General features: G+C 40.7%; 1 protein-coding gene across 10 annotated transcripts in view; it reads left to right on the top strand.

Moving 5' to 3' along the window:
* Positions 1–17,812, top strand: part of LOC148020709 (uncharacterized) — a 30,748-nt gene extending 12,936 nt beyond the window's left edge. For 4 of the 10 annotated variants that reach the window (XM_087698517.1, XM_087698519.1, XM_087698516.1 and 1 more), the window contains 8 exons: positions 7,371–7,484; positions 7,717–7,828; positions 7,983–8,044; positions 14,468–14,572; positions 15,102–15,180; positions 15,268–16,404; positions 16,493–16,932; positions 17,061–17,812. In XM_087698517.1, the coding sequence (XP_087554643.1) occupies positions 7,371–7,484; positions 7,717–7,828; positions 7,983–8,044; positions 14,468–14,572; positions 15,102–15,180; positions 15,268–16,404; positions 16,493–16,932; positions 17,061–17,465 (2,454 nt within the window). In that variant the 3' untranslated portion in view covers positions 17,466–17,812. Of the gene's footprint in view, positions 1–7,370; positions 7,485–7,716; positions 7,829–7,948; positions 8,045–14,467; positions 14,573–15,101; positions 15,181–15,267; positions 16,405–16,492; positions 16,933–17,060 lie in introns of those variants that run through there. The other 6 variants (XM_087698524.1, XM_087698522.1, XM_087698523.1 and 3 more) reach the window with 6 other exon arrangements.
* The last annotated feature ends 3,715 nt before the right edge of the window (positions 17,813–21,527 follow it).

Genomic DNA, 21,527 nt, shown 5'->3' with positions numbered 1-21,527 from the left:
TCTCCCCCATGCCTTGTGTGAGCGCTTCACAAAGCATGTATTTAATATATATTTCCAATCTTTTTGCTCAAAAATAGCCCAATTACAAAAATATGACAAGCTTTTAGCTTTTGAGTTTGCTTTCTACCAAAAATAGAAAAATAAAGCTAATGGACGGTACCCATAGTGTCTGGCACGCCCAATCTCAATGTCCAAATAGAAATAACATATCCAGGCGCATAAGCGCATACAAAATAATAATAAATAATCGATGTCTCTATAGACATAACAAAATATAGGCGTGGCGCCTATCAAAATATAGTCCAAAGGTCGGAAACCCGCTAGACTCCAATGCTTTCCTCCGCCACTGCTGCTATCTCTACACATCAACTGAAGCATTCACAATCGTTAGTAAAATAACACAATTAAACCGATAAAAGTGAATACCTAGCAGTCTTCAGCTACATAAATAAATCAACTGGTTAGAAATAAATCCTAACCTTAATTTATTACGAGTGCGCACTCTAAACTCATAAACGTTTATTAATTTAATATGCATTTTGCGGAATCACCCGCTATGGAATCACCCATGTACACACTAAATTAATGAAACGCCCGAAAAGGACAGGCGTCCCCATCAACTTCTCGCACAAAGAATCCTCTTTGCGTATGAGCCCCGGTTATCTAAGTTTACGGAATCCACCGTAAAACCTCACGGAATCCACCGTGGAATATGCCTCCTGGCATCATACCCCCGGGGTGGGATAGCAATTGACCTCAATTGCTATTAGCTCAATGTGGAGCTAACAGAGTGGGGAAAGCATTTAGGTCTCTAGCGTGCATCCATTGTGCTTCTTCTACAGGATGATTCTTAAATTTCATGAGATATCTAGAGTACCTTCGGCCAGTTCTAGTGGTCATGTAATCAGTGTCTATGATAGCTTCTGGTTCAAGGATTTCAGTCTCTTCTTCTAGTAAAGGTGGGTTTTCATAGACAGGGTGGATAGGTAATTGTCCTCTAAATGGTCTCAATAAACTAATATGAAATGTATTATGAATTTTCCAATGGGATGGCAGTTCTAACTTGAATGCATTGTCATTAATCTTATGAATGATTCTAAATGGTCCGTAGAATCTAGGAGCTAGTTTGACAACTGGATGTCTATCTACACTTTGCAGTCTACGCTTTTCTATTCTAAGCCAAACATAATCATCAACTTTGAAATTCATGGCTTGTCTTTTCTTATTGGCTTGTTTAGTATATGATTGTTGGGCTTTAGCAATCATATCCTTTACCTCATCAAAAATAGTGTTATGCATAACAGCAATATCATCGGCACTTTGTATTCTATTAGACAAAGATGCAACAGGTGTAGATAATCTATATCCATAAATAACTTCAAAAGGTGCTTTCTTTGTAGATGTGTGCGGTGTATTATTGTAAGCAAACTGTAATAAATGCAAATGAGTATCCCATGTTTGAGGTTTAGAGATAGTGTATGCACGTAAAAGATCTAAAATAGTGCTATTTGTGGCTTCTGTTTGTCCATTTGTTTCTGGATGAAATGCAGATGAAAAATCAATCTTTGTGCCTAGATTTGCAAACAGTGTAATCCAGAAATTATTACAAAATCTAGAATCTCTATCTGAAATAATCACTTTCGGCAATCCATGGTTAGTAAAAACAATTTTTAAAAATAACTGTGCTGCTTGTGATGCTGTTAAAGTTTTCTTACATGCAATGAAATATGCTTGCTTACTAAATCTATCTACAATTGTCCAAATCATGTCATGGTTAGATTTAGTATTTGGTAAACCAGTAATGAAATCCATAGATATATGTTCCCAAGGTTTAGATGGAATAGATAAAGGCATTAATAACCCATACTGTTTACCATGATGTCTTTTTATTCTTTGACAAATCAGACATTCGGAAACAAAATTAGACACATCTGCATCCATATGCGGCCAATAAAAATCTTCAGTTAACATGCGTAATGTAGAGATGATACCTCTATGACCTTGATATGGGGGACAATGAATTTCATTTAAAACAAAAGATCGGAATGGAATAGTAACACACAGTCTCTTTTCAAAGAACATGAATCCATCATTATATGACAATAAATGAACAGGAATGAAATTATTTTGAACTAATTTTTGCCAATCAGAATGAAAAGTAATATCCTGGTGATATGTGTCTTTCATAGCAATCAAAGAATCAAAAGATATGATAGAAATGTTATGAATTGCAGGTCTTCTACTCAATGCATCGGCAACTACATTTTCTTTTCCAGGTTGGTATTGAATGATAGGATGGAAACTTTGAATGAATGAAGCCCATTTGATATGGCGGTCAGAAATTTGGGGTTGGCTAAGTAGATGTCTAATGCTTTGCTGGTCGGTCTTTATCATGAATTCTGAACCCATTAAATAATGCTTCCATTGTTTTAATGCTTGAACAACTGCTAAGAGTTCCTTATCATAAATGGAATATTTGAGCTCAGAGGGTTTCAGCTTAGAACTAAAATATGCTATTGGATGGTTATCTTGCATTAACACGGCTCCTATTCCTGATCCGCTAGCATCAGTCACAACTAAAAAGAATGGTCTGTTAAAGTCAGGCAATTGTAGGACAGGGGCATTGGTCAATGCACGTTTAAGTAAATCAAAGGATTTCTGCTGGTTTTCAGTCCATTGATAAACAATGCCTTTCTTAAGAAGTTTGGACAGTGGTAAAGCAAGTAATGAGAAATTACGTACAAACTTCCTATAGAAACTAGCAAGACCAAGGAATGAGCGTAGTTCATGTACATTTTTAGGAATAGGCCAATGCAATATTGCGTCAATTTTCTTAGGATCAACTTTTATTCCTTCTTCTAATACAATATGACCTAGATATTCTATTTCTGTCTTAAAGAATTCACTCTTGTCAGGATTTGCAAACAATTGATTTTCTTTCAGTAATTGAAAAACTAATGATAAATGCTCATAATGCTCTTTTTCACTTTGACTGAACACTAAAATATCATCAAAGAAAACAATCACACAATATTGATATTTTAGAAAAATACGGTTCATCATTCTACTGAAAGTAGCAGGTGCATTAGTTAATCCGAATGGCATAACTAAGAATTCGTAATGGCCAAACTGTGTCCTGAATGCAGTCTTAAATATGTCGGATCTATCTAGCCTCACCTGATGATATCCAGACTTAAGGTCAATTTTACTAAATATAGAAGATCCTTGCAGTTTGTCCATAAGGTCATCAACTCTAGGTATAGGATACCTATTCTTTACAGTGATCTTGTTTAATGCTCGGTAGTCAATACACATCCGATAAGTATTATTCTTTTTCTTGACTAAGAGCACAGGTGCACCGAATGGAGAACTGCTAGGTCGAATTAAGCCTCTATTTAGTAATTCTTCTACTTGACTCTGGATTTCTTTTTGCTCTATTTGATTGTGCCTATATGGGGCTTTGCAAGGTGGTTGTGTGCCAGGTATTAGATCAATCTTATGGTCTTCTGGACGTGATGGAGGTAAAGCTGGTGGTAGGTCTTCTGCAAAACAGTCCTTAAAATATGTAAGAAATTCCTTATACCTAGGGTGCATATGAGTTTCTTTTGCATGTAATTCATTCACCCAAATGAGATATGATTTAGTATTCTTGCGTAGTGCACGTTTTGCTTGAGTATGCGAAAGCAATGGAAACATATGAGATGCATGCATACCAAATAAGGTAATAGATTTTCCCTGAAAATTTATATTCATTGTGTGCGTGGAATAATCTATATTAGGATTATGTTGGTGTCTCCATGGCATTCCTAGAATAATGTCGCTAGACTGTAATGGGACAACTAAGAAATTTCTTCTTTCAATATATGGACCAATTTGAATTTCTAAATTTTGAACTTCTTGTGTGCCATTGTACCTAGTGCCTAAAAATGCAGCTTTTATGCGATAGTGCGTAGGTACAGTATGCAATTTTAATTCCTTTACCAATTTTGCTGAAATAAAGTCATGCGTACTACCGTCATCATGCAGTATAGTTCTTTCTTTTCCATGCACCATACATTTTATAGTCAATAATGAATGTAAAGTAGGCATACTTGGTAAAGTGTCGGAAGTAGTAGTAGGATCATCTTCTTCTTCAGTGAAATCCGGCATATCCTCATGCTCGTCTTCGTCCATAGCTCCAAGGTAGTTGATATGTGCTGATGGCTTCTTTGAATGACAATTTACTGCGAGATGCCCTGGCTGGTGGCACTTGTAACATACGATGGGCTTGGCTTTGGTCACATTATTTGCAATGGCTGGGAGTCTGGGTATATTTGGATTTGCTTGTGGAATAGGTTTAGAATTTGGATTGACAGTGGATGGTAATGCAGGTGGTTTAGGCCAATTCTTGCGGAAAGATGGTGATGAGAAACGACCTGGATTAAACCTTCTGAAATTTGAATTGAATTGTTTAGATCCATAATTACCGTTTGCTTGGAATGGCTGTGGTCGTCGATCTCTTCCACGTAACTTATCTTCAGTGTCGTGAGCTAAGGAGATGGCATCTTCAAGGGTAGCAGGCTTGAACATATTCACCTCAGCGTAGTAATGTCCAAGAAGTCCAGACATATACTTCCGCTTATGGGTCGTCTCTGGTACGTCTTCAAGCATGCGTAGCTGTAGGAGTGCATTCCAAAAACGCTCTGTATACTGTGGAATAGGCTCACGGTCGCGTTGTTGAAGTAAATCCCATTGCTTGATAGCCTTCTCATGAAATTGCGGTGGAAGGAAATTTTGCATGAACTTCTTCTTAAAATCTTCCCATGTAGCAGGACATTCTATGCTCTTGCGGACGACGGTCCACCAAAGTGATGCTCTATCTATCAGATGATTAGTAACACACTTGATTTTATCTTTCTCAGGATAAGTTTCCTCATGGAAATAGTCATCAAATTGGCTAATGAATGATAAAACAGTCTTTCCTTCTCTTATGCCATTGAAAGTGCGAAACTTGAAACTTCGTTTACTTATCTTGGATTCCTTGCGAATGGTTTGTGCTTCAAGGGTGGCGTCGATGGTACGGCGTATCAAATCTTCAGCTTGAGGTTCTTCTTTATCAGTGGACGCTCCTTGTAGCTTTGTCAATTGCGCTTGCAAGGCTTGCCTAGCTCTTCGCTCTTCGTCCAATTGCAACATGATAAGATCCAGCTTTTGTTCCATGGTAGGCTCGGGTAGATCGTCTTCAGCCATAAGATCATCCATATGTGGGGTAGTCATCCTGTAAAACTCAACAAACCTTTCTCACTCAAAATCAGTTAGCGGGATGAGCGTAGCTCAAATTTGGAGTTACAAGGCTATGTATTTGTGGGTATTTTCTTCTTCAATTTTCAGAAATTCTGAAATATTTCTGTCTCCGTTTGCTGAAAGTACTTCAACGAACTTGCAGATAGGTAAAACAGCTTGCTGCGAACAACTTTCCAGTTCTGAGTTTTTGCAAACGAACAAGTCTTCTAGGAGTTTCGAGCACTAGTCAGTTCTGATTTAGTCTGACTTGCAGAGTTGCAGACTTAACAGACTTGCAGGGTTGTTGACTTGTTGGACTTAGCCGACTTGCAGAACTTGCAGGACTTGTTTACAAGTGACTTGCTGAACTTGTCTTCTGGAGTGCGTGACCCGGAGTTTACAGACTTCTCTGTCTTGTCTGCCCAGTAGAACTTGCAGAGTATAGAAGGATTTAAGCTTAATTAGTTAAGCTTAAAGCTTAATAATAAGAAGAAGGCCGCCGTTTTTTTTTCTGATCGTGGGGGGGGGGGGCCGTTTTGATTCCGCGCGATTTTCAGACTGAACCTCCTCTTGCCACGATTTGACGTTTTGAAGCTAATAAGCTTCTCAAGCTTAAAACTAAGCTTTTTTTTAATGAAGAAGATTAGAAATTTCTCACTGTTCTATCACGACTTGTTCATGGAGTTGAGGGAGTGGTCCTCCGCCGACAGAGAGTGGTCCTTCGCGATCTGAGAGTGGAAACAGGGGTTCTTGATCGCCAGAAGTCTGCCTGTATCGACGGTTCGCGACGAGATTGACTGTAGAGGCCGTTTGTTCCTGGAGCTCCGCCTTCGCCCGAGATTGGTAGCGATTGGAAGCCCTTGATCTCTGCTCCGCTCTGATACCACTGGTGCGCAGATCGGACGCAGGTAGTTCACGTAGTGAATTCCCAAAGGTCCCCAAGAACAAAGTACTCTACTTTTTAGCACAAAAACCAATGTAAAAGCAAGCACGACATGAGACAAGAGACAAATTGGGTTGAATCTCCCCCATGCCTTGTGTGAGCGCTTCACAAAGCATGTATTTAATATATATTTCCAATCTTTTTGCTCAAAAATAGCCCAATTACAAAAATATGACAAGCTTTTAGCTTTTGAGTTTGCTTTCTACCAAAAATAGGAAAATAAAGCTAATGGACGGTACCCATAGTGTCTGGCACGCCCAATCTCAATGTCCAAATAGAAATAACATATCCAGGCGCATAAGCGCATACAAAATAATAATAAATAATCGATGTCTCTATAGACATAACAAAATATAGGCGTGGCGCCTATCAAAATATAGTCCAAAGGTCGGAAACCCGCTAGACTCCAATGCTTTTCTCCGCCACTGCTGCTATCTCTACACATCAACTGAAGCATTCACAATCGTTAGTAAAATAACACAATTAAACCGACAAAAGTGAATACCTAGCAGTCTTCAGCTACATAAATAAATCAACTGGTTAGAAATAAATCCTAACCTTAATTTATTACGAGTGCGCACTCTAAACTCATAAACGTTTATTAATTTAATATGCATTTTGCGGAATCACCCGCTATGGAATCACCCATGTACACACTAAATTAATGAAACGCCCGAAAAGGACAGGCGTCCCCATCAACTTCTCGCACAAAGAATCCTCTTTGCGTATGAGCCCCGGTTATCTAAGTTTACGGAATCCACCGTAAAACCTCACGGAATCCACCGTGGAATATGCCTCCTGGCATCAATAACCTACTAAGATACTGCACAATTTCTACATAATTTTGATTCTTCAGTAAGATAATTGAGGAAATAAGTAGATAAGTCTGGTCAAGTATTGTCACCTCTTTTGTGGTTCATTATGAATTCAGAAATGCATAGTCATAATCTAGTCTAGATATTTGAATCCCAATCGAAAAGGGATAGAAGAAATTAATGAGTTAGTGGTGTATCATATGACTATCAAAAGCTTGCGTTAAACCATTAAGAGTACTCCCTATGAATAGAGTATTCCTTTGTTCTCTGTATGCTGCGAGTGAAAAGATTGTTTAATTTGGTAGCAATCCACACTAAGTGTTAGACCAAATATTGATGATCCATTGCAGAAAGATCGAGAGATTTCACAAGGATACTCTGAAACGAGTGAACCAGATGAGAGCCTTCCCAGAAAAGCCCTGAATGGAGAATCTTTGCTGCCAGAAAATGAGGGTAGAATGAAGGTAATGGTTTCAAGTGATTGTAAAGGCTCTAAAATGTATATTGTACTGCATAGTTGCCAAGAGATCCGAAAATTTATCAGACTAGAAATTGCATACATATAATGAAAAATCTAATTAGCTCATTACTAATAGTGAAGCATAGAATTTTGCTAGTGCCCTCTCAATGGTCATTCTTAAGTTGATGCTTATATACGGCTCATGTCTATTGGGAGATGGGGCCTGCATTTGTCAGGTCAGAAAGCCCTATACCATAACAAAACAACGGGAGAGGTGGACTGAAGATGAGCATCATAAATTTCTAGAGGCTCTGAAGCTTTATGGTAGAGCATGGCGACGTATTGAAGGTTTACCCTGGAATCTTGTAACTAATATTGATTAGGGAAATCTTATTTCTTATCAGGGGAGTCTCATATGATTGCCTCAGACCCTGCTTTTTTCTCTCAACTAGTCATTTGAACTTTCAGTATTCTCAAGCAGTCAAAATTACTGTCGATGTAGAACATGTGGGAACCAAGACTGCTGTCCAAATTCGCAGCCACGCACAAAAGTTCTTTTGCAAGGTTAGAATCAATTCTCAATTGCCAAAGTAACACAGATTATTTAGTGTTTATTTTGGGCCTGTATCAGTATCATGTTAATTTGCAGTTCCCTGAGGCTTTCATTGTAAGTATGTATCATCTTTTAGGAAGAAATAGCATTTGATAGTTTGAAAGTGCTGGTTCTGCTGCTTTTGTTTTGATCTGGTGATTCATGTGGCAGTACAACAACTGGTCGTCATGATTAGGCATTACATTATGAGCAGTTAGCTGCATTTATTGCTTGTCAGCAGCTGGTCGGCTAGTTTTCTGGCCACCCTACTTATTTTATTGCTTTGTTTTATACTATATATAGCCATTAGGCAGCCTGCCCTTCATCACTTGTCTTTTCAGGTGTTGGCGAGAGAGATTGGCTCGAGGAGATACTCCAATAGCCCCTTGTATATCTGCCTTTTTCATTTCGATGCTGTTACTATGCTTGACAGGTTTATGGATTTTGCTGGTAGTAGGCCTAGATGCTTGCAAATGGATTATGAGAGTCATGCTATCTCTCCCAGCTTACGGATCTCTTGTCAGCAATATGGCATTGATTTCTTATGCCCACGGTATTATGGGATTGCTCATGGCATGTGTCTAACTTTATAGGCAAAGATTGCTTCTATGCTTACCACAGCTAGGTTGTCTTATGGCTTTTGGGCTGAGGCCCTTATGATGGCAGTCTACTTGGTTAATCGGCATGAGACCCTCCTATGATCACTTGAGGATGTTTGGTTGCCAGGCATCTGTCAGTATGCCACATGAGCCTATGTCACGCAGATGCATACTCCTTGGTTATGGAGATGGTGACTTTACGGCTTACAGGTTTTGGGATTTAGATGCCCAGCAGGTTCTACGCAGCCGTCATGCTATCTTTTATGAGACATAGACACCTCTTAGGTCTCTTGATGCGCGTTCAGTGCGCTTTATGGCTGATTCTAGAGCCGTATGTTAGTCTTTCGCTTTGCTGAGGCCGCATATTGTCTTGAGAACCTGTTTGACTTGTATCCGGGATGTTGGCTCTCTTTCGATGATTGACCTTGGAGAGTTTGTATGCTCTCTGTTGTTTTTTATGCGCTGCGCTGATGCTATGCGTCACTTTGATGCTTTACAGCCGTGCACTTATGAGTTGTGTTGCTTGCTTCATGGGAAGCAGTCATGGATTGCTCTATTGTCTAGAGCTATGGGATCGCTTATCTCCTGGATGTCATGGACTCAGGGATGCTTGACTCTTCTTGTGAGGAGGTTCCCGCCACTTATTGCACAGCTTGCTTTCCGATTGGGCGTTAGGTGAGATGTCATGATTCCTCACCCTGTCTCCTTTGTTTTGTTTTGTTTTTTCACTCCCTAGCCCATTGGCCTTTTAGTGGGAGGTTGTTGGGGTAAAAGGCCCTTGGGCCTGCTCGTGTACAGTGACCACCCATATTCTTTAATCATATATATATGAAAGTGCAATAAGGCTGTCATAACATTGCTGACAACACCTACATTGTGTGTGCTCTTCTCTCCTGTGTCTCCTGCATCCCTTTCAAAAGCTCTTGCACATACCACTGTGTTGGGAGATAAAATTCCCCCTCGGAGTTTGGTAAATCTCATGGCCTAAAAAGAAATGAAGAAGACCTATATCCATCATTTGGAACACCTTGTGTAGTGCCACCTTAGTCTCCTTGACCTTTTGGGCATGGTTACTTGCCAAAATAAGATCATAGAAAAATCAATAATACAAATACTTAGCGAGCTTGTTATTAACATCATCTTGGTTAGTAATTTTGAGCTCTTGGAGCTCATGGTCAAGGTTTATTCGAGGTATCCTGTCCTGAGCTACATAGCGATTAGTCAAAGCCCGTCGGTCAGAGCCCAACAATTCAATGCTAAGTCAAAGTATTGCAATTGAGAGTGGAATTGTGGTAGTGGATCTGCATCAATGCAGCTACGGCAATGGCATTACGGCTTTTCATATGAGGACCAATGGGGGTTTGGCTAGGGTCCCAACCTTGAACAAGGTCCCAAAGGACTTGTGAATCCAAGACATCCTACATCAAGCTAGACCAAGTAGTAAGGTTAGACCCTTTGAAACAAGTCTTATCACTAAAATAATTATTGAGAGATATAGATGTATGGAAAGAATTGTGATGTCACATGAGATTGATGTGGTGGGAAGGCATATGTGGGAGCCTAGTGGTACACATTGGACTGTATGGCTAGGCATAGTGACTCGTGGCCTTTGCTCAATAGTAGGCGGTGTTATATGATAGAGGATTGATAGTCCACTAGGTAAAGACATGTGTGCAAAGTATGGTACTATTGGGGTGACACTCGGGGCTTGATATGCTTGGGAATGAAACCCTTGCGTGTAGTTCCCCCAAGGTGCTTAGTCAGTGAATATGGCCCCCCCAATGGTGCACATCCATTACCCAATTTTGGATAAGATTAAGGCCCTATGGGATGCATATTTAAGGACTATGTACCCCCCCTATAGTGAAGTGTGTCATAGGTGGATGATTAGAGGAATGTGTAGTAAAATGTGTATTTGACATGGGTGGGAATCAAAGGTACTATGATGAACCCAAAGCAACATCTCTTGAATCAACAACTAATGAGAGGTGTTATTTGATCTTTTTCTTCTTGAGTCTTCTTTTTTACGTTCTCATACTTGTATGGGTTAAGGTTATCATGAATACTTGCACTCATGTCTTGCTCATCAACCAAAGTAAAGGAAGAAGGTGTTGGGTATGACTCATGCCTATGCTCACAGACGAGTGTTGATGATCCATGGTAGGACACCGGGGCACTTTTTACTCTCCTTATGAGAGGTCTTTTCTCCCAGTTATATTATCTTTTATTTTATGTGCTTCTGTTACACAGTTCAGACACTTATCCTATTTTACACCTTTCGGGTGTGAACACACATTAACAACCCTAAGGTTTAAGGCTTGTACTTTATACTTTCATTACACTCTTTGGTAATTGCATCGAGAGTCGTGTGTTCACTCTCTTCACTATCAATTGTGTACTCTCAGCTAATCTTTGATCTTCCTCATCTTACATTTGATATCAGAGGAGGGATTTAACTCAGCTTCAACTCCAGTAGCCAGATCAGCTCGAGCTAGCCACTTAGCCCCTACAGGTTTGTTCGCCAGCAGTCACCACCATCACCAGTTGTGCTGTCCCAGCCGGCCGCCACCAGCTCTGCCGTCCCAGCTTGCTGCCTTGCTTGCTAAGTCCGCTAGGAGCCAGTGCTGTCGATTGTTTGCTCCAGCTCGCCTAGCCGCCTGCGCCACCTATGCCCTGGTCCTACGCTGCCTGTAGCCAACCGCCTGGGTCCACTGCTCTAGCTTGTCCGCCTCTTGTGCAGCTCTTGAGCGCCGCCTCGTTTACCTTTCAGTTGTCTGCACCTTCCCTGTCACTTGTCTGCCAAGGCTGCCAGCATCTTGCTGCTTCTCCAAGCAATCGCCCCCAGCTGGCTGCCAACACAGAAGGTAATAGAGACGTTTATCCACTTTTTATTCAAAATTTTGAATTTCAAGAAGGGGCTTTTTGCCCAGGTAGTCTCATGTCTTGGACACACTTCTAGCAAGAATTTCTTGGAAAGCGAGCCAAGAAATTTGGGTTTTTTTGGTTTATGTAGACATTGGCACATGTACTACAGGTTCAGTGTAGAATAGACTAAAATTGTGCATTTTAGACAACAAAATTTTGGGGCTTTTGCATTGATTGCATTGTGAGCACTGTTTGTGCATTGGACAGCGTGTACATTGGATAGTTTTGACAGAGTGTGACACACATTTGTCAATTACAGCGTGGTGCATATAGATGAGTATTATTCGGATGCACAATTGATCTCTACTACCGTAAACTCTTTGCTACCCTCTTATTTGGCCTTTCATACAGCCCTAAATCTCACCACAAGAATTTCTCCTTAGCCACTTGCTTTTCTTTAGTTGGTTAGTTTGCTCCTAGAGGAAGAGTAAATAAGAAAGAACAGTGAGATGGATGTAATAGCCTCTGAACAAGATTTTATGGCAAGGCAGAATGGCAAGGGCAGCCAATCTAAAAATGCTCCACATAGTTCTGGAAGTTCAGGTACTTCAGGGAGTAGCAAGAAACAAGGGGGCACACAAGCCAAGAAGGGTAAGTACCACTATTGTAAGAAGCTAAGTCATTATATCACGGAATGTAAAAAGCGCATGGCTGAGGAGAACGGGGATGTCTGTTTCTGATGCAGCTTCTACTGCTACAGAGTCTGCACCTTTTGTTGTAGACCATGACTAGTGTTTTTACACTTGCAGTTATGACTCTTCTTGGGCTAATAGAGCATTTAGCTCTACTGAGGATGCTAGCACTTGATTCTTTGACTGTGGTGCTTCTAAGCACATTACATCTCTCAAAGGATTTCCTTTGTTATTGTAGCACTTGTTGGTAAGTCTGTGCAGTGTGCTAATGATGCATCTCACCTTGTTAGAGGTGTTGGAGAGATTGTCTTAACAACCATTGATGGCTCTACTCTCCGTTTATAGGATGCATTATATATGCCAGGCATAAATAAGAATTTGTTGTCCATTTCTTTTTTAGCAAAGTGTGGTATGCTGGTCACATTTAATGATGACAAATGTATGGTCAAGGATAAAGAATTATTGACTTTGGTTTTGACTGGCACATTATGTCATGGACTCTATGAGCTAGATGCTTATTCGATTGATCTGTTGGTCTATTTAGCATCTACTCTTACTCCTCCTATGTCACAGGTAGAGTTATGGCAGGCTCGCATAGGGCATGTCAACTGTGGTAGTTTGATGCTTATGCATTGTACTCAAATGCTAGATGGCTTACCTTTCTTGGAGAGATATCCTAAGCATATTTGTGAGGGATGCATTTTGGGGAAAATACATTGATTCTCGTTTCCTCGTGATGCTTTTAAGGCAACCGCCAGATTACAGATTGTGCATTCAGATGTATGTGGACCTATGCAGACAAAGTCATTGGATGGATGTTATTATTTTGTCACCTTCATTGATGACTTTACTCATTTTTGTTGGGTCTACTTATTTGTGAAAAAGTCAGAGGTGTATGATGCATTTTTGGCTTTTATTGCACTTGCTGAAAATCAATTTGGCTACAAGATTAAGACTCTTCATTCGGACCGAGGAGGGGAATACATGTCTTTCATTATGCTGAATAATTTTTTGAAGCAGAAAGCCATTGTCCATCGGCATAGTACTGCATATAACCCTAGCAGAAAGGATGAATCGGTCACTCATGGAGATGGCCAGATGTATGCTGAAAGCTAAGAGTTTGCCACATGGCTTTTGGATGGAAGCAGTTATGTGTGCTTGTCATGTTTTGAACAGGTGCCCTGCCAAGGCATTAAAAAATGTTACGCCTTTTGAGGCTTGGAACAGCTGAAAATCTTCAGTTGGCCATTTTCGTACTTTTGGGTGTCTTGCGTATGCTTATATTCCCGAAGTACTAAGAAAGAAGTTGGACAACAAGGCTGTTAAATGCATTTTTGTAGGGTACAACAGTGAGAGCAAAGGATATAGAGTGTATGATCCTGTTTCCAAGAAAGTCTTTGTCAGTAGGAATGTGGTTTTTGATGAAAAATCAGAATTATCTCTTGCTGGTTTTGATACATATCATGCTGCAAATGATGTGTTTGAAGGGCTGTTGCCCATTTTTTTTAGTGACACAGTTGGAGCTTCAGTAAATGAATATAATGTTTAGCCAGCTGCTCCATTGAGCAATGCAGAAATTCAGCATATGGCTGATCTGAATATTCAGCAAGATGCTTAATTTGAGATTCAACAAGAGCTTGCACACAATCAGGAAGCTAGGAAGACGTCTAGATGGTACTTGTAAACTATGAAAGATAGTCATTTGGATGCTCTTATTGGTGGTCATACTAGAAGATGAGCTCATCTGTATGATCATGCTAATACAATGGAGTTTGTTATGGCAGCACACACACTTGATTATGAGGAGCCTGAATGTTTCGAGGATGCACAACAAAGTGTGCATTGGATGGCAGCAATGCAAGCTGAATTTGATTCTATCATAAAGAATCAAACATGGGATTTAGTGACATTGCCTATTGGAAAGAAAGCCATTGGTACAAAGTGGATCTATAAGTAGAAAAGAAATGCGGATGGACTCATTGATAAATATAAAGCGAGTTACTAAGTACTTTAGGAAGCTATCATTGTTTAATGCATTCATGGATTGGTGAATTTGAATCAACTGGATCCTATGATTTCTTCATATTGAAATGTATTCGTTTGGTTTTCTTGCTGAGGCTGTAACCTTGAAACATACAACAAATAATTTTAAGTTAGATGCATTAGGATTTGGAAAGAATTAAAAAAGGTTTATAAATGGCCTCTGTTATTCAAGAGCTTTTTGTGACTTTGACCACAGATCAAGAAGGAAGCATCTTTAGGTGTCACCAAGGAGGCAATTGAAGATTTTGATATCCCACCTCCAAGGCCAAAGCGTATGCCAATCCATCCTTACCCACGAAAGGTGAGAGCCATTTGATCACCATAACAAGACCTGTTTGAAAATGAGTGTATAGCCACCTTTCCCACATTCCCTCTCATCTCTCTGACCTCCATCTTTTGATCAGCCACTTAAATCATCCAGCATGCCAATCCTCATCACAAACAGCAACATGGCAAGCCTTGTCTTTTGACTCTATTACCATCAATCTTTTAGGTCACCTGTCAATCTTTCAGCTTGACATAAATCTTTTTTCACCCATTCAACTTCATCATTTTTCCTGCAACTCTTGAAAGTGTTACTTTATGAGGCTATGGTATGTTAAAGGTCTTTATTCACTGTGACAAAAGGTCAACATTCTTCATATCCTCTATATCTGTCACTTGTGATGCATCGCTGATGGCTTTGTGTAGTCAGCAATTTTGTCTGTTACTATTTGCAAACTTTGCCACACAGTGCATATGGTGTTCATTGAGAGGTTACTTTGGTATATCTCAAAACCTTAATCCAGGGAATGTTAAAGCCTACTGACATGAACATTTTTTTGGTGCAGTGTGTGGCAGTCATTCCATCCAATGACAAAGTGCCTAGGCCAAAATCAGAGTCCAAGCCTGCTCTCTTAAGAATTCCTGGTGAAAATTGTTAAGACATATACCATAGGAATGTGAAAATCTGCATAAATGCCTGATTCTTTCCTTCCTGTGCATGCTTCCTTGCAGATAGAGATTCGGTAAACAGTGTACCCCCTGCAGTTGACTATGATCCTTGTCAACAAAGAAGAGCAGATGACAATGCGTCTGCTGGAAAGTCTCATGAGAACCTTCAAGAGATGCAGTCAGAAGAAAGTCAAAATAGTGACCCAGCCATTGAAGTTGCAAAAGAGCTGCAAAGTCTGTCAGGATTGGTGTTTGATCGATCAACCAAGGCAACTAAAGGTAAATTGTCACCTGTCAAAGAAATGCTGCCAGATCAACCAGACAATGGAACCATCGACAACAAGAATATAACTTCAGAGATGTCAAGCTCTAACTTAGCAGCCACATTCCAACAACTGATTGCTCCTTTACAACCATTTATGCACTGTACAAACTCATCTGAAAAATCTTCTCCTTTCCAATCTTCCTCTTCTGCTACACAGAATCTAATGCAGAATTCTTTATCCCCAAATCAAGTTCCAAGCATGGATGGTGCACCTGCTTTGCCTAACCTTACAAGTCCTTGCAGCTCTTACATACCATGGCATCTAGCACATGCTGCACCCTTCAATAATCCAATAGCTTTTGCTGCAGCTGCAGCAGCTGCAGCAGCATTCTGGCCAGGCCTTACTCAGCAATTATCATTACATGTACCTTTAAGACCACCTTCAAATCTTGAAGCACAAAATGGTGTGGAAAGCACTAATGCAGTGGCGGCAGCAGCAGTGGCAGCAGCTGCAGCAGCAGTGGCAGCAGCTGCAGCTGCTTTTGCTAATGCATCAACTTGGTGGTCCTTAAATGGGGCTGTTGCTAATCCCCCTTTCACTCCAAAAGTAAGGTCAGTTTATAAACCAAATCCTACAGTGCAGCCTACAACTATTGAAGGTCAACAAACTGGTTGGAGCTGTTTGCCTCACAATCCAAAGAGTCAGGAGAAGGATTGCAAACCAATATCAGGTGAACAAGAAGACAGTACTGTAAATGGTAGTCTAGAGGATGTACATTCCGATTATCCAGATTCACAGGACTGGACTGTTGCAAACTCTAGACCCTCTCCCGAACATAGAGAGGACAACTGCACTCAAGCCAAGCGTGACATCTCAAAGGAGGTCGATGAGAAAAACAGAATCACAGAACTTTTAAGTGTTACTGCAAGTGAAGGTAGGTAGAATTAGTGCAAACTTCATAGAATCGTCTTCAGATTTTGTAGAACTGACATAACATTGAGTGCTTTTCCATGTCTTATTAGGTAAAATGAAACGAGCTTCAAGTGGCCTAGCTACAACAGAAGATGGGGAAGAAGGCTCATCACAAACTGGATATAGCTCACCTGTCAAAGCAAATGCTACGGCGCAGTGGGTTGCATCAAGAGTAGATGAGCCATGTGGAAGTGCTCATCTAATGAAATGTGAAACTTCAAGTGAACAGGATGCCTTCAGGATAACCTTTCTAGTAACTGTAACAGGGGATGCCTCACAAGATGAGAAGGAGCTTGACATGATAAAGCAAAGCATGCCAGGCAACACCAGAAAGCTGCATGAAGAAAACAAAGGTATTCAGGTCAATCGTGATAAAATGGAGCGCTTGTCAGGCCATTCCAGAAAGCTGCTTGAAGGAAACAATGATCTGCAGATGAAGCATGATAACATGTGGGGTCATTCATTACAACAATGGGAAACATCTGATGAGGTACTAAACTCTTAACAGACCTCTATTTCTTCAATCTCCTTTTTTCCTTGGAATCTCCATGGCTTGTGATCAAATTTTGAGTTTGAAAAGCACCGACAACCTGAACTTTCATTTGAATGTCTTGCCAGGTGTCCTACAGTGCAGGAAGAAAGAAAGTTGCAGAAAATGGAAATCTGTTGGCAGCCCATAAGACAGCAGACACCTTCTCTGTGACACGGGGGGGGAATCATGTGGGAGACACTACTTCAGAGGTTGCTTCATCAAAACACAGAGAAAAGCTTGTAGTAACTGAATATTCCAAAGTATGGAAAGTGGCAGGAAACAAGTCCAAACTCTTGTCTTCAAGCCAGAAAAGCCAGTTGCATGGAGAATACAGAGGCAGGATTAGGACATGTAAATTAGACCAACAAAATTTGGAGAAAGCAGCAGAAGGATCACCATTCAAAAGCCAAAGGTTATCTGATCCAGTGGCCTCAAGGTCTGGAAGGAGTAGGTATAGCGGGCAGGGTTTTGTGCCCTACAGGCGAAGTTGACCACTGAAGTGGGAGGAAGTTATACACATTACAAGCACCAGTTCGATTCATGGAAACCCCTCCCCTCTTTGATGGATAGAGGGATAAGTACAATGAAAGAAAGCAAGATCTCATATATGTAAACCCTCTTCATGGCACCCCTCCCCTCTTTGATGGATAGAGCCAATGAGAAAGTGAGATCCCATGTACAAGCCTTCTCCCAAACTTGTGACAAGTCTGCTATTGGGCAAGAACCTCTCTCTCTGAGATGGATAGAGCCAATGAGTACAAGTCTGCTCTTGGGCAAATCTCTCTCTCTCTCTCTCTCTCTCTTTCTTCCCTGTAAATATTGGCTAATCAATCAAGAGTTTTTTCTTACAATGCGCAGATGATAATAATACAACAAATATAAAATATTTACAATGCCTATAAAAGGCAGTCTTCAAGACACATTGGTCTTAGGCCTTAAGAAGCCCTTTGCAAAACAGTTTCAAGACACTGTCTACTGATCTAAAGCCTTTGAGAGCAGCCAAAACCTCACCCCTAGTCCTCCTCCATCTATCCATTGGAACTAGAGGTAGCTTAACCCTTCCAAAAAGCCTCAAATTCCTAAGCCTCCATATTTCCTGCATGGCAACAGCCTGTTATACATTCCAAAGCTTTAAAGTTTGGTCATCCCTAGGACCTTTATCACCAAAAGAACCAATTTACAGTCAATTGCTTCAGAGAAGCCAGCCCTTTGCACACCCAACTTTGTGACTGTTTCCACATGATTCTGACTTGCCTGCACTCCCAAAAAAGGTCTCTCACAATTTCTTTTTTATGCTTGTAGAATAGGCACAAAGGGGGGGACCCAAATGCTTGAGGAAGTACACCCACATGTATCTAGAGAAGTCATCCACTATCAAAAAGAAGTAAAGCACGCCATTCAAGATGGCGGTGGATGTGGGACTACAAAGATCTACATAAATGAGCCTAAGTGGTTCCGTAGCATGAGTGGTAGACTATTAAGGAAAGGGTGTACGATGTTGCTTACCTAGTTGATATGCTTTACAAATCTCTTGAGCTAGTTTTAGGCGTGGAAGGCTCTCAACCAATCCCCTAATGTGTCAGCTCATAAAGAGAGTCATAGCCAAGATGTCCTAAGCAAAAACTCCCAAGATACTCAGAGTCCGTGGGCTCCTGTGTGGTGGCTAAAGCCTGGAAGCGATGGAACTCCGAATCATCCGTAGTCCGCATTGTAAGAAAGTGTCATGTGGTAAAGGCCATTAGGCTGTGCCTTGACACAAGCAATTACTAAACTAGTCTGAGAGTCAAGGACCTTAATTGTGGTTGCAATGAAGAAAACTGCTCGCCCCAATTGACAAAGGTGTTGAACCAACAACAAGTTCACTCCAAGGTGGGGGACATGATAGATATCATCCAACAAAGCAAGATTTGGACCCAGGTCAGTGGGAAAACTGATGTGACCCTAGGCCTGAATCTTGACTGAGGAGTTTTTTCCTACACTCCCAGTTGCAAGGGCTTATTGAGCTAAAAATGCATTAGCTTCACTTAAACAACCCTAAAAAATGCTTAAATAAGGAAGAAACCTTGTTTATTTAAAAAGAAATGCCTTCCTAGAGAGTGTCTGTATCCCATAAGCATAAACCCACTCGGGAGAGTCCAAACTTTCTATAAATAAATATGTTGTCCTCCATTCAATTTTTGCAAGTTTCAGGTGTTTTCAGCTTGCTACCCACACCCCGTTCAGGGAGGATATCGCAGTCCAAGCTGTCCATTGCAGTCTTTACTCATCTAGCACCTATTTCCAACTCTCCGTCATTAGTTTGTTGTTGTTTCTAGCCAGGCGATTGCTGTTGTCCATCATCCAATTGTCATACATCATGCCATGTCAGCATACTGCTGCGTTTACAGGCCCTAGTTGTCGCCCTGCAGATTTTCTCTCTCCTCCAGCTATTACCATCATCTCCTTAGCTTGTCGCTGTTGTTTTCTCTGTTCACTATTTTCTCTCTCCTCAACTTTGTTTTTTGTCTCTCTCTCTTGCATTGCCATCTACATCAGATATAGCTTTCCTTGGTTGTGTTTATTGGTGTTTAACATCCAGAGGTTGCCTTGTTGTGATTTGGGATCCGTTTGGAATACGACACTCTCTAGCTCATTAACCCTGTCCTAATCCTTGAGATACAGGAGCTCGAGGTATTGTATTTATTCACTGCATAGTGTGTTTGCCGCATGAGCATTGTATATTTAGTAGTCATATCATTTCATTCATTCTCTGTGTTCATTATCTCTGAGTTATCCTAACCCCAACTATGTTCTTCTATCAATCTGAGCTTTGTTGTATGGTGTTATTTGTGTTTCTGTGTTAGGGTATTTTTTTCACATGGTATCAAAGCTGGGTTTTCTAAGAGAAATCTAGGCCTTGATCTAAAAGATCTACACAAGAAGCATGAACAATAGAAGGGCAGATAAATTCAAATACTATTTTCATACCACTTTTCTTTGAATTTCACCCTTTAGATTTGGTGCACCGATCTACTGACTATGCAGGAAGGGCGGAATCTCCACTTAGGAGTGGTCATCCGCAAGTGAAAACTCGTATAGAGACACATCATTGCCTTCATACTTATTCTCACGGTACGAGGTATGTCTATCATTTTAGATCTTGTTAACGATGATTCCCCTTCTCTTATTGGTATGGATGATTTTCATGATGAATGACGTATTCAAAACAATTTTTGGTTTAGGAGTAATGAGGAAGACATATATTTATTTATGAACTCAAGACTAGGTAAACAATTGAAACAAGAAACTGTGAGTGCTCCTTTCTCTTATTTTTCTTCAAATAATTTTTATTTCAAAGGTTAAAATGGAGTAGGTGCATCATCATCATCATCATCATTTCAATTTAATGCATTTAATGGACAAAAGAAACCCACATTATTTTCCACATCTACACCTATCACAAATCCATTTAATCTCCCTCCCATTCCATCCTCTTATTCTGCTGCTACATCCTTTCAGGCTCCATTGAGTGCACCTCCTGTGAGATGGTTGAAGGCCTTCCTTGCCTAAAGCTAGCTTGAGATGTTTGTAAAGCATGCCAGCTCAAGAAGCAGCAACGTACCCCATTCCCTCAATAGTCTACACATACAGCTAAGGTGCCTATCTTAGATTGATTCACGTTGATCTTTGTGGGGCAACATCCACTGCCACCTTGAACGATGCACTCTACTTATTTTTTATAGTGGATGATCATTCAAGATACATGTGGATGTACTTTCTTAAGCATAAGTCCTATGCTCATATATTTCTCTGCATGGGTGCTGCTGATCATAACCAAATGGGTCGTTGTGTTGGTTGCATGAGGAGTGATAGCGGTGGTGAGTTCATCTCCCACGAGTTTTCCGAGTTTCTATAGCAGCATGGTATCTCGCCAACTCACCTCTACTAACTCCCCCTCTCAGAATGGAGTCTTACAGTGTAGGAACCAGATAGTCATGGAAATGACACGCTCTATGCTATTCGCAATAGAGCTCCATGAGCACTTTTGGGTTGAGGCTACTACCACTGCAGTATACATCCTCAATTGATGCTCGACTATGGCTCTTCCTCTCAGAAGATCTCGTACGAGGCATTCTTTGGCTTTCGGCTTGTCACATCCCACTTCAGAGTCTTCGGGTGACGTGCATATACACACATTTGATGATAAAATAGGAAAGCTCGCTCCCCCATCTAATCTCCTTATCTTTGTCGGATATTCCTCGAAAGCGAAAGCCTATCGATGATCGTTATTAGGAGGGACATCATCTTTGACAAGAGGGATATTGTGTAGTCCTGTGCACTGGATTCCGATCCAACTTCTCCTTTTATATTATTGGAAATCGTGCCTTACTGAGCCTAGTCTACTTTCCGCTCCTAACCTACTTGCGGATTGTTTAGCTTCTAGGCCCCCTATGTGGGATTCGAGAATCTTACCACTGAATTCCACTGTGAAGGGATCTAGAAGATTTGTCTCGCTTGCACCTCAGGCATCATTTGCGTCATTGTTTACAGCTAATTACATAGCGCATTCTAAC

Source organism: Lygodium microphyllum, chromosome 18 (assembly GCF_053477565.2).
Source record: "Lygodium microphyllum isolate KBCC chromosome 18, Lygodium_microphyllum_v1.1.10, whole genome shotgun sequence".
NCBI classification, from domain to species: domain Eukaryota; kingdom Viridiplantae; phylum Streptophyta; class Polypodiopsida; order Schizaeales; family Lygodiaceae; genus Lygodium; species Lygodium microphyllum.
Note: the sequence above shows the minus strand (reverse complement) of the source record. Positions and strands in the feature narration are given on the sequence as shown.